Below are 13,359 nucleotides of genomic sequence, written 5' to 3'. Positions count from 1 at the left end.
GACATATATGTTGATTGAACAGAGGGCCAAGGTCAGTCAGTGTAACACATGTGCCCAATTCAGCTGCTATTACACTCACGCCGGTAGTAGCGTCGTGGGCGGACCCCGGCTCTCTGACTGACTCACTTGATCGGTTCGCTTCCTTACTGACTGACTGACCGCTTGTGGTGTAAGAACTTGTGATAGATGTTCTCATTATCCCCTAAGATAATAAATATAGAAAAAAATACGTTTAATACTAAGCCGATTCAAATAATAAGTCATTACATCGTTTTTCGTAATTGTAGTGATCATCTAACTTAGTTATTTCAACGAAATGATCTTGACTACGTTATTTTATATGAAATGGCTGTGATTTTTTTGTTTTATGCTCATCTAAGGTGATAATTTCAACGAAATTACGTAAATAGTCGTTTTTATTTCGAATAATCTTACTACTTGCTACTACCACTCCTATATTAGTGCCATTTTACGTAAAATGAAGATTCTTATGTAATTTCGTTGAAAATACGATATTAGCTACTATACGAAAATATGATGAAAAACGTTGTACTGACTCATTATTTGAATCGTGCACCGAGATACATGGAGCTGTTGGAGCTTTGAAAACTTGATTAAAACACCATTTGATATCCGTATTCATGGCCTAAGTCTTATTGACAAGATTTAGGGGGTCTTTACCCCACGATTACACTTATTTTCCATTACAATAAGTACTATGTAATTTAACCTCTAGTATACATTACTTCGTAACTTACTTTACAATCTACTATTAATTAGGTGACGCGAAATTCAAAAGGCTAGTGAGTACTCGTAGTACCTTATTTAACGAAATAAGACGTGTAACCGCTTAAGTGTAGCTTAAGTGCTTTATGTTTTGTGAATTAAACTGTGCCAGAGTGACGTCATGAGGAAATAAAAATAACCGTAACCCCGATACAGAATTCGGACAATCGTCAACGATCGTGGTGACTGGTGTTTGGTGTATAATTAGACATCTCATCACAACAATGCGGGGATGTGATACGGCGGGCGGGGGCGGGGGCGGGGCGCGGGGTCAAGGCATCGCCCAAATGATAACGCGGAGCGACGACCGCCGCACGCTGCTTGCACTGTGTACACTAACTTGTAGCTGTTGTGTGATCAATTCATAATTAATATCACCACCAGCCTACCGTCCACTGCTGGACATAGAGCCTGGCCTTTCCGAGCGCGCCACACACACGATCCTCCGCCTTCCTCATCCAGCCACTTCCCACTATCTTCTTGATGTCGTTGGACCATCTAGCTGGAGGGCGTCCCACACTGCGCTTCCTGGTACGCGGTCTCCCCTTCAGAACACGTCTTTTCTGCGACAAATAACTGCTACAGAGGAACAGGGACCGTCTGTTCTGTGACAAATATGGTCTGCCACTTCAGTTTGCTAATCCTTTGGTAATCTGTCTATTAATTCCATCCTCGTTCCGGATTTTGTCGTTCAGAGAGACTTCTAACATAGCCCTCTTCATAGCTCGCTGAGCGACTTTAAATTTGTGGATAACGATTGGAAATAGGAAACATAAATAAATGCTTTCACAATATGGTCTCGGCCCTCTTGTTTAGAGCGGTTTTTCGTTGTAGTGAGATTATTTTGCACGGCTGCAAATATTTGCTTCTCGTGCCACGGAACTCCTTGTAGCGCAAATTTATTGTACTTTAGAATTCCTCGTTTTGATAGATGGTTTAATCTTATATGTGTAGGTACCGACCAACAATATTGCAGCCTTGCGTATGTAACTATTTAGAGAAGACCTGGTGCTATGTCTTTGCAGAGTGATGGTGGCGCGATGAGGCTGCTGTTGCTGCTCGCCCTGCTGGGCGGCGCGGCGGCCGACCCGCGCGCGCCCAGCAGCCCGCGCCCGCGCCACTGGGCCCGCACGCTGTCCGACCGCGCCAACACGCAGTTTGTGGGGTGAGTTGAGTGGACTCTGATGGATGACTGCTGGACATCGGCCTCTTGCCAAACACCACGCCTCGAGCCGCGCCTTATCCAGGGGATCTCTGCAACGCGCTTGATGTCCTCAGTCCAACAACATTGTAGGGGGTCGACATACAGGCGCATTCAGGTGATTTTCGAAATGTGTGGTCCGCCCTTTGCCACTTCAGCTTAGCAACTCGCTGAACTATTGACTTATGACGTGAGTGAATTTTGGTTTTTCTGCGGATGCGTTTAGGTATAATTATAAAAGCAAAAATGCTTTGGCACGCACCGTACCAAAGTATATATTTGGCGTTCGCAAAGTAAACAGTAACTTTGTCTTTGCTCGGGCAAAGTACCGCAATTAGAAATACGAAGAGAAATGTAGCCATTTGTTATTCCAATATCCTAATCTCAGTGCACTTAGCCCTGCGTTTAAACAGTTCGCGTATAAATCAAGATCGGGCGCGCTTATGGAAATGGTCGCGAATCTGCGCGGATCGGCTGATGCGGAGAAACGTGACTCACGCTCAGTGTGAGAGAATGCAAACGCTAATCGCGGGAGCATCGGTCCTGTGTACTGCTGCCACGTGGACGGACCATGTACAGGGGAGTAACTATAGTTTGGTAGGGCTAGCGAAGAGCCACAGACCCTCGGCTTGAAGTAGCCCGCGTGGCCATGTACTTATTTAAAAGTATTCAAACATACAACAAAATATAATGTAATGATTTTTCTGGGGTCCCATCGTTGATTATATAGGTTATTTCAATCCTAGTTTAATATTAAGTAAATAAAAGGGTGTGGATTTCACCCTCCTCCTAACAAGTTAGCCCGCTTCCATTTTAGATTGCATCATCATGTAGCCCATGATGGTAAAGGAATAAAAAAACAAAAATAAAGGCCGTATTACCTATAAACATTTTCTTTAAAATTGCGCCTTGAAAATTGTATACATACAATATAAATAAAATAGATGTGTGTGTCTATGATTTTAAAATAACTGTCTTCCCAAGTGCTTAATGCATATTGTTATTTCCACGGTACTACAACACAAACAAACTTTAAATTTTTTATCTCTATTTGTACTGGCTAATCATTGAAAAGGTTGAACCAGTTGATTTTAATGGGTCTCTACTAAAAGATTGAGGAGTTATTGAGTAACATATTATAGGTAAGGTAATTTTATTTTTTTTATATATTTTAATTCTTCTGGCACCGAGAATAGTTTCCGCGGGATTTGTGAAAAGTGAATTTCACGCAGACGAATATGCCTTGATACATATTTTAGTTAGGCACAGCGTCAGCGCGTTCACGGTTCACGGGGTCGCCAAACACGGAACATTCACACAATTAACCCTTCGAGGTTACCGGCGGCCTTGGCGACATAACCTGTCTCACAAACCTCCGTTCCGCAATTTAGTTCCCGCTCTTTAGTCAAGCTCCCAAAACTGAGAGATACGAAGCGTGAAAATCACCAATGCGAGACCACCCACTGCGTATTATCTTACTGTAGTATTCGGCGATAGTGGGTTCATATGTGGCTTACGTCGCTTTATCTCTGCGGACTTCATTCAATGTATTGTTATTTTTGGCAGCTATTAATGAATTTATCTTTGCCTGTTTTATTATTACTCTATCACAACTTACAAATAAATGATAATAGTAAGTAAGGTTTTGGTACGGATAACCATACGGATACGTCTCATCATTATCAAGCCATATTCGGCTCACTGCTTAGCTCGAGTCTCCTCTCAGAATCTCACACCCTCCGGAATCGGAGGCAGAGCTCGTATCCACTGGGCTATCACGACTGCTAATATCTTAACATAAGTTTGCCACTTTGTATTCCGATCTCGTGTCATGTCGGAAAGTTTTTGTGATTTGTGGGAAATAAAACTTAATTAAATTTCATACGTACTTGTATTAAAAAAAAATCTAAATGATTGTCATGGAATAATTCGCAATTGCATTTGGGCTGGGATCTGCTGGCCTATTGACGAATTTAGTCTTCAAATCTATTGAGAAATGACACCTACCTTCTATATGATACCAACGAAAAGTTGTCAGTAAGCACAGGTTCACATTTGTTACTTAGAATCTCAATTTCGTACATTTCAACTACGAGTAAAATGCGCCAAAGTTTGTGAATTGGCCTGCTGTTAGTAGAGAAGGAACAAAACATTTATTCAGCTCTAACTTTATGTATGTTAATGTTGTAATGGCAAATCTGACCAAGTTATCTTATCTGTTAAGTTATATTATAAACCGTCATCCAGACTGTGGTGCGATCCATCGATCATTCAATAGCAAATATGTGCCCCAAAACTTAACCGAAAAGGTTATTAGTTGATTTTAATTAGGTAGATATGTTTCATATAATTTGCTCAGAAAACTTACTTTTTCTCGGCCATATCAGGAGTGATATTAAAAGTAGCGAAGGCGCAGAAACAACCGGATCATAGTTATTATCCCTTGCTAGGCATCCGTCTCACGATTAAGCTATTTGACCTACATTTCGGATCGTTTCAAAAACCGTAGAGAATTGATTATGATGCTTTAATTTGGACAGCTGATGAGACATTGCAAGGTTGTCGCCGGCGCTGGCTGCGTCACACACACTCATGTACAAGTGTTGTCTGCCTTACATAACTTATATGTCATAATATCTACCTATATGCGATATTATTAATTGATTATTATTTTAAATCAGACCAATCTCTCTCCAATCTTTATCCTCGTACAGGACAGCTTATATTTCAGGGTTTAATTTTCTTTTCGGAACACGACGTTGACGTTTAGTTGTTTGTCTTTCGGGAAACTTCTTTTTCCCTACCGGGCTCTCGATGCATTTAAGATAAAATCTTCCGTTGAGCTTTTTAATATGGGGTTTCCTTCCCTTAATAAAGGAGAGAGACGTATTTATTATTAAAGGGACGTATTTATGTACCTATACATATATTTTTTATTATTTACAAGTTAGCCCTTGACTACAATCGCACCTGATGGTAAGTGATGATGCAATCTAGGATGGAAACGGGCTAACTTGTTAGGAGTAGGATGAAAATCTACACCCCTTTAGGTTTCTACACGACATAGTAACGGAACGCTAAATCACACTTGGCGATACGTTTTTGCCGGTAGGGTGGTAACTAGCCACAGCTGACCTGGTCCAATTAAGAAAACCTCAATCGGCCTCAACGGGGATCAAACCCAGAACCTCCGTCTTGTAAATCCACTTAGCACACCACTGCGCCACGGAGGCTGTCAAATAGAATAGAATAGAATATATCTTTATCAAATATCATTAAGTTAAAAAAAAATATTAAGTTTGGTTTTGGCTAAGCTTTAACGATTTAGAAATCCATAGTATCTACGTTAATATCTTGTAATTTTGTCTTAACTATTTGGTAGGGTTGGGTCGGAACATACCTGTTCGTTTTGATAAACAACAAATGGTAACAATTGCTCTTAAATTTTCAAAGGAGTTTCCTTTACATCTGTACCATGCATAGATTTAAGAATCGGTACATAGTTACCATGAGTGTTTGTAATATTTGCACTATGATGTTTTTACTCTAGTTTACTCTATTCCTATGACTTTACTAATACATATTCTGTAGTTTCGATTGCAGTGTAACAAGCTTGTTGTTTGTTCCAGTCCGCACGTGTGCCGGTCGCGCAACAGCACGCATTGCTGTCCCGGCTGGACCTCGAGACCGAACTCTTTGTTATGCGTAGTTCGTAAGTTGCATATTCTTTGGTATGCATTTATTGAGCGTGGTGCCTGCGAGACTTAATGCTTCTGACTGAAAAATGTCATCGCTATCCTCGCCCTCATAGAAGAGGGGATATGAAACGTAGAACTCTGCTTCATGCTGGTTGGCGCGCTAAGTGTGTTTCATTAACGACCACTATCAGTTGATGTTAATGATAATTACCGAGACCGATGACTTAACGTGCTTTCCGAGGCACAGGGATGTATCATTTTCCCTACCACGGGCTGAGGATTGAATTGAAAGTTCATAAGTAAAAAAAGCTTAGGGAAAACCCACACGGTGCGGTGCGGTAGGGGCGCGGCTCCGGAGCGGTGTCGCTGCGGCGGCCTCCTTTAAAAAATATCAATGATATGCCACACGATGCGTTCCGGCGCCGCGCCGCAGGCACACTTTCTGCTACGGCGCGGCGCTGCAGGCACACTTTCTGCTACGGCGCGGCGCCGCAGGCACACTTTCTGCTACGGCACGGCGCCACGGGCACACTTTTTGCTACGGCGCGGCGCCGCTACATATCACGTGTGTATAGCGATGCGGTAAAACGTCTCCGGCGCGGCGCCGCACTGCACCGTGTGGCTTCACTCTTAGTGTCTCACAGCCTGATCCAGAACTCGAGCTCGAGACCTCCCGCTCTTGTTGCTCGAATCCACATAACACTGGACCAGCGGATTAGCTACAATTATTAAATTATAATGGATTTGTTTACATTCGTGCAGCAGCATTGTTATCGTAGTTTTATTGATTTAAATAATAATAATTCTTTATAAGTTGTCTTGTTAGAGCGGAAAAGACTCTACGAGCGGTTAAGGTGAGTGTTCACGTGTCGCCAAACTCGTTTACGTGAACAGAGGGTTTAGTGCTGAGACGGGGTGGGTTAATAAAAATAGTGACGAAGTTTTAAAATACGTACGATTGCAGCTTTATGCCGACCGGACTGCGGCTCGCCAGGCTCGTGCGTGGCGCCCAACATGTGCCGCTGCCCCGGGGGCGTGGAGGCGCCCACGTGTGGCGGCGGAGGACTGTATCCCTACCCTGGTGAGTTACATTCAGATTCATGTTGTGGTTTTTAGAAAGACCCTTGATCTTCTTCTTCTTATATGTATATGTTTGTATCTGTATTTGTATTTGAAATGTTCCATGTACAGCTCGCACGCGAGGCGGCTGCAGACGGATCTGCATGAACGGCGGCACGTGCAGCAACGGCACCTGCGCCTGCGCGCCGGGCTGGAGCGGGGAGTTCTGTACTGAACGTAAGATACATCACTTACTTCTGCTGTTTCTATTATTTTTTTAAAAATTATTATCGATGACGGACAACCCTTCGTCTTCCTCTGTGCTAAAAATAGGGTGATTCACAAATTACGACCATCATTAATGTCCCAACTTTGTGATAGTACTGACATTTTTATGGAAGACTTCATGAAACCGCACAGGCTAACCACTGGATCGATAAGGAAACCAATGATAACTGAATGTTCCAGCAATTTGCCGCGAGCCGTGTCTCCACGGCGGCCGGTGCATAGCCCCGGACCGCTGCGTGTGCTTCCATGGGCTCTCCGGAACACGCTGTGAGATAGATAGACGGACAGGTAACTTGTATTTTAACTTTCAATTTTAGGAAAATCGTCTTAAATATAATATATTTGAGATCTTCTTAACTAGGCTGTTTTAGGTTCAATAGTTTAGGAGATTAATCTTGTTTGATAAAATAATAATTTCACTTTAAAATATCCTTGAGGCCCAAAGTAAACCTTTGTCTCTTCCACACCTGTGCGTTAAGTAACTCGCAACTGTTTCCCCTAGGGCCGTGCTACACGGACACGCGAGGCGCTCTGTGCACAGGCGCACTAGAGGGGGTCGTGTGCACCAAGCAACTGTGCTGTGCGACTGTGGGGGTCGCGTGGGGTCACCCCTGCGAGCGCTGTGGGGACCTGGACTGTCCCACTGGACATCTAAGGAATTTAGCTACTAAGGAGTGTCAGGTGACTTTTAATGTATTTTTATTGAGAAAGAATTCAATAGGAAACTTAAGCTAACTTATATTTATAACTATACCGTGCAATGGTAGCAAGAATGGTGGAAAGCGGCTGCATTGCCACTTTGAACAGCCAGGCTGATCATTTGCGCATAAATTCAAAGCCATGCCAAAGCACCTCACTAAAAGCCTTTTTATGACTTGTAAATTAAAATTACATTGGATTGTAAACACCTCAATATCAGTAACCTAAGCTACTCGTAAAACTGAAAGTAGAACTGCTAAGACCTTGCCATTCTGCGTCAGTGTTTTTTGGTATGAGGTCACATTCAAGTTGCAATTTTACTCTGTCCCTGCAGATGTCCCTTTATGGAGAACCTTATTTAACACATTTAAGTGATGCCTTTGATAGGTTGAGGTGTGATAATACCTTCACACCTCACAAACAATAGGACAGAAAGAATAATAAATTTTATGTGATAAATCGTCTTTATCTCATGATGTGTTCTTACACTAAAATATGCTTCAAGATAAGCGTGAGAAGGTTTCTGATTCATTGATTTTCCACAAATATTATTTGCGGATAAGCGCAAGCCTGTTTGATATATATTTGTCCATGCATTACTTGCCTTTACCGAGTAAAAATTTCATACTTTTCTTCAGGATATAGACGAATGTGCGGCTGTGCCGGGTCTGTGCGAGGGCGGGCGCTGCATCAACTCCATAGGCTCGTTCGCGTGCGAGTGTCCGCCGGGCCAGCGCCGGCACCGCGTCAGCAACAACTGCGAAGACATCGACGAGTGCGAGGACCCTGACATTTGTCCGGTGAGTCACCTATAGACGAATGTGCGGCTGTGCCGGGTCTGTGTGATTACCCTGACTTTTGTTCAATGAGAGTCCAATGATTTGTAATAACTCAGTTTGATTTACATGAAATAAAGGTATGTTATATAAGTAGGTAATTGTTTAATTAACTATAATTGATAGTTATTATTTGTGCATTTATATTTGCAGAACGGCAAGTGTGTGAATACGGAAGGCGACTACTACTGTCTGTGCAACCCGCACTTCATTCCGAGCCCTGACAAGAAGTTTTGTATAGGTAACCGTGTTAACATTACTTTTGTTACTTTGCCATTTGACGTCTTTAGATTACCAAGAATATAATATCAAAATCATAATGTTGTCATGTACATTGGCAGAGAAAGTCGCCAAATTATCTTTGATTCTATAATTTGTATTTTTGAATAATATGTTTAATGTACCTTTCAGAGGAAGATAATCCTTTACCAACATTTATTTTTTATCTAGGATAAATAAGCATTTAAGAAAGATCATTTATGTAATTGAGAAAAAAAATGGCTCTATTACGATGGATCGAACTCCATAAAAGAAGACTTAAATAGTCTTCTTTCTTATAATACTGCTAAATTAGAACACGGCAAGTTTAAAGATTCATTTTAAATCCCTTATTAATATTGTTACCTGACCAAAGTTTCGTAATGTACACAATCAAACGCATTAGGCAAGTCACGAAACAAACATATCATGTTAAGTGAATAGTTTAATTGAATAGTTTTTAGTCAACTTCAGGACAGAACGTCTGTCATAGTCGTTGTTGTGTATTGCAGATGGTCGCGTGGGCAGCTGTTTCACGTACCTGGGCGACACGGGCGAGTGCGCCGACCGGCTGCCCATGCCGCTGTCCAACCGCGACTGCTGCTGCGGGTACAACATGGGGCGCGCCTGGGGAGACCTGTGCACGCCCTGCCCGCCCAGAGGAGCAAGTGAGTAATCATTCACCCGAGCGACTAGTTGCCCATGTATGAAAAATATGGGCAACTATTCTTTATTATCTGCAGGACATAGGTATCCTGTTAGTACTTTTTAACACCACGATCTGAAGCCATCTGCCTTCAACGGCTACCTATACCCGATTGATGTCGTCACGCTATTGGATAGTCAACAAACTCTGTATTGTTTGACACACCGTCACCTAACTATCCTCAAACACCTTGAGTTTTTTTTAACAATACTATGTCAATGCTTTCTGCTGCAAGTGTTCTTACCTAGAACGTTGATACTTCGAATGTTTGACATAAGTTTATTTACTCCAGCTGAATGGACCCACCTCTGCGGAGGAGGTATAATCCCCCCTGACTGGAAGCGCAACGACACCAGCGGCGGCGGCATTGGCGGCATCGGCGGCGGAGGGGGAGGCGGAGGTGGAGGGGGCAGCGAGCCGCAGCACATCGCCAAGATCAACGAGTGCATGCTGAGGAACGGCATCTGCGGACTGGGGAACTGCGTCGATAAGGACATTGGGTGAGGCTTCGCTGACTTTTCGGTTTCGGTTTCACCAACGTAGTTCCCGTTCCCGTGGGGGAAAAAAATTCAAAATCGGTTCAGTAGACTTTTTATAAATTTAGTTGATCGATTAGTTCATAGATTTGCAAATTTGCCTAGACGCCGTTCGTTTACGCAATATTATCATGAAAATAGATGTAGTTGACTTACACAAGTATATTGTCACATGTTTTAAAAGATACTGCATCAACGAATAAATCGTTACGTTATGCGTACAAAAAGGTGTTTTATGTATACGGAATCCACCAACTGAACGCAGACTCCGACGAAGTTTTCTGGAACGACAGCTACTGGCACAGAGTACCCCGGGCGGATGAGATATCCGCATAACGCAGTCCTAGATATATATATATATATATATATATATATATATATATATCTAGGACTATATATATATAGACTCAGCCGAATAACTGGAACACTCTTTCTTAGACGGAGAGCTGAATTGATGGAACAGGGAGTTTCCATTTCATTTGCAATGATATGCGTCCAGGAAGGGTGTTCGGTTTTTCTTTCTCCCGAGACCGAAAGAGTAGCCATACTGTTACAAAGGTTATAGTACATTGTTTTTTAATATGCTCCGCGTAGGTATCAGTGCCAGTGCTGGACCGGCGCCGAGCTCATAGAGCAGGACGGCAACCCGACGTGCATCGACATCGACGAGTGCGCGCTGCAGTACTGCAAGGGCGGCCAGTGCATCAACAACCCGGGAAGCTTCGAGTGCAGGTATGGCTTACATCTGGGACCTTACGTCCTGGATTAACTTCTTAGTTCAATTTTATGGAGGAACTAGCAGTCGTCCGCCTCTATGCGCGTGAATTCTGTTTTTTCCACAAATCCAATTGCTCCAAAGTCTCATTTATTACGGTATTGAAATTTGCCCTAATTCAGTCAGGTCCAGTGGCTTAGCTGGGAAACGGATTGATTAATAAATTCACACATACATCTACTTTTGTTGTACCTACGTAAGCGTAACTTTAGTAGCGTCAAAAGTTAGTAGCCTGTCAACTAACTAGTACTACTGGTCAAATAAGAAATGTTTCCATTCCAGATGCCCGCCCGGCTTCGACCCGGTGGAGAACGGTCTGCGCTGCAGTGACAAGAACGAGTGCGAGATGACCAACGGCGGCATGTGCGCCAACGGCGTCTGCACCAACATCGGCGGCGGGTAGGGCTCTTTGGATTGATACTAGCATGTTGACTGACCACGGCTCTATTTGAAGTCATCATTCATATTCAACTTTGGATGACTTTACCCAAGAATACGACGTTTGACGACTTAGGTAACTCTGAAATATGAGGAGATCTGCAGAAGAACCAAAGTCACTGACATAGCTCAACGAGTTGCGAAGCTGAAGTGGCAATTGGCGGGGCACATAATTCGAAGAGCTGATGGACGTTGGGGTCTTAAGGTGCTGGAATAGCAACCCCGTACTAGAAAGCGCTTGTGTTAGTTTGTGAAAGTGACTAAAAGCATCAAGCGAGTCGTAGAGACTCGCTGGATCTAGGGGGCTCGTGGATCGTGTATCCAGGATCTTGAATTTTTGTGATGTTTGAATGTGAGTTTGTTTTAACAGCTACGAGTGTTCGTGCAACCCGGGCTACGAGCCGACGGAGACGGGGCACGCGTGCCGCGACGTGGACGAGTGCGCCGACAACCCGCGCGTGTGCCGCCGCGGCCGCTGCCGCAACTCGCCCGGCGGGTACGAGTGCGTGTGCGAGCCCGGCTTCGCGCGCATCCCCGCCGGCTACTGCGCCGACGTCGACGAGTGCGTCGACAAGTCTCTGTGTCAGGTAACTGTGCCTGCGCCCGGGGTTCGAGCCGACGGAGATAGAGGGACGCCGCGGCCGCTGCCACCACTCGCCTGGCGGGTACGAGTGCGTGTGTGAATTGGGCGAGGCTTTTAAGATACGTACTGCCATCTGCAGACATAGTGAAGCGCAGTGTTTGGTTTTTTAAACTGCCAGTAGATGGCGTTTTTAGAGAACTTTGAAACAATCCATTTTTGTAAATTTCAAGAACCTGTTGCGATGCATTTATACCTGGAGCTCATGGATGGAATATGTTCAGGGCGGCCGCTGCGTCAACGGCGAGGGCTCGTTCCAATGCCTATGCGAGGCGGGCTACCGGCCCACGCCCGACCGCAGCGCCTGCGTGGACGTGGACGAGTGCTCCGAGCTGCGCGTGTGCCGCAACGGGCGCTGCCACAACACGCCCGGCTCCTTCCGCTGCGAGTGCCTGCCCGGGTTCACGCTCAGCAACGACGGGAGGACTTGTCTCGGTCAGTAAACTCTAATACAACGGCCGCATACCTCGCTACTACATCCGAGACAATATTCACATAGTCAGAGTTAAGTTTCTGGCTGCAGACATCGCTATCACCCGGCCTACGCTTAAGTATCTACATAAAACTACAATTACCAATGAAATTTTTGCCACTTTGGAAATTCTAGGAAGTTCAATTAACCGGTCATCTTTTCCTATATTATATACAAAATAATTGATGTCCCTTAGTCTCGCTTTAGTTTAAAAACTGCTAGATTTCGTTTGTTTTCTTAGTAAACCAAAGGGGTGAAAATATTAATAGTGAGGTTTAGAATTTCTTGGGATTTTTTTTTGGCTTAGGCCACAACATCCTAATAGTTCAGTATTTCGTTTGCAGATGAAGTTCAAGATTTATGTTACGAAAAATTCGAAGAGGGCCAGTGCACGGGCCCCGGCACCACGCCCGTCACCAAGTCGCAGTGCTGCTGCAGCTCCAGCAAAGGTAACCGAACACTAGTCACGATATATGAACCAACTTTCCAACTTCGGGCTTCTACTAAAACTTTTTGGGAAAAAAAGAAAAACTTGACCAGAAGCCACATAGAACAGAAGAGCCAGTATTTAAAATATACAAAATAATGTTTACGAAAATATTTCCAGGATTGCACCTCGGTTGGGGCGTATCTTGCAAGCCTTGTCCAGCGCACGGCAGCAAAGACTACGAGATCCTTTGCCCTGAAGGCTCAAGTAAAGACAACAGTGGTGCGGATATCAACGAATGTACCATGATCCCGGGCATTTGTCCCCACGGCACTTGCGAGAACTTGGAACCGGGATACAAGTGTATCTGTGACCCCGGATATCACCAAGACCATGACGGTATATGCCGGGATATCGACGAGTGCGACATGCATCAGTCGGTAAGTTGTATAAAACTGAGAAGCTCAATTATTCCATGATAATGATCAGTAAAATAATTCTAATAAAGCTAGTAATTTGCTTAAAAAGTAAATGAATGTC

At 43.9% G+C, this 13,359-nt stretch overlaps 1 protein-coding gene across 4 annotated transcripts in view; it reads left to right on the top strand.

Annotated features, from left to right (window-relative positions):
• Window positions 1-13,359, top strand: part of LOC112051277 (fibrillin-2-like) — a 61,966-nt gene that overhangs the window by 22,872 nt on the left and 25,735 nt on the right. For all 4 annotated transcript variants that reach the window (XM_052886465.1, XM_052886462.1, XM_052886463.1 and 1 more), the window contains exons 2-17: window positions 1,812-1,951; window positions 5,617-5,699; window positions 6,650-6,766; window positions 6,877-6,981; window positions 7,213-7,320; window positions 7,535-7,713; window positions 8,370-8,531; window positions 8,721-8,808; window positions 9,338-9,493; window positions 9,824-10,031; window positions 10,662-10,799; window positions 11,125-11,241; window positions 11,651-11,867; window positions 12,145-12,355; window positions 12,737-12,841; window positions 13,000-13,259. In XM_052886465.1, the coding sequence (XP_052742425.1) occupies window positions 1,812-1,951; window positions 5,617-5,699; window positions 6,650-6,766; window positions 6,877-6,981; window positions 7,213-7,320; window positions 7,535-7,713; window positions 8,370-8,531; window positions 8,721-8,808; window positions 9,338-9,493; window positions 9,824-10,031; window positions 10,662-10,799; window positions 11,125-11,241; window positions 11,651-11,867; window positions 12,145-12,355; window positions 12,737-12,841; window positions 13,000-13,259 (2,394 nt within the window). The remainder of the gene's footprint in view (window positions 1-1,811; window positions 1,952-5,616; window positions 5,700-6,649; window positions 6,767-6,876; window positions 6,982-7,212; window positions 7,321-7,534; window positions 7,714-8,369; window positions 8,532-8,720; window positions 8,809-9,337; window positions 9,494-9,823; window positions 10,032-10,661; window positions 10,800-11,124; window positions 11,242-11,650; window positions 11,868-12,144; window positions 12,356-12,736; window positions 12,842-12,999; window positions 13,260-13,359) is intronic.

This window comes from Bicyclus anynana, chromosome 17, assembly GCF_947172395.1.
Source record: "Bicyclus anynana chromosome 17, ilBicAnyn1.1, whole genome shotgun sequence".
NCBI lineage: Eukaryota > Metazoa > Arthropoda > Insecta > Lepidoptera > Nymphalidae > Bicyclus > Bicyclus anynana.
The sequence above is the reverse complement of the archived record's forward strand: the minus strand, read 5'-3'. Positions and strand labels throughout refer to the sequence as shown.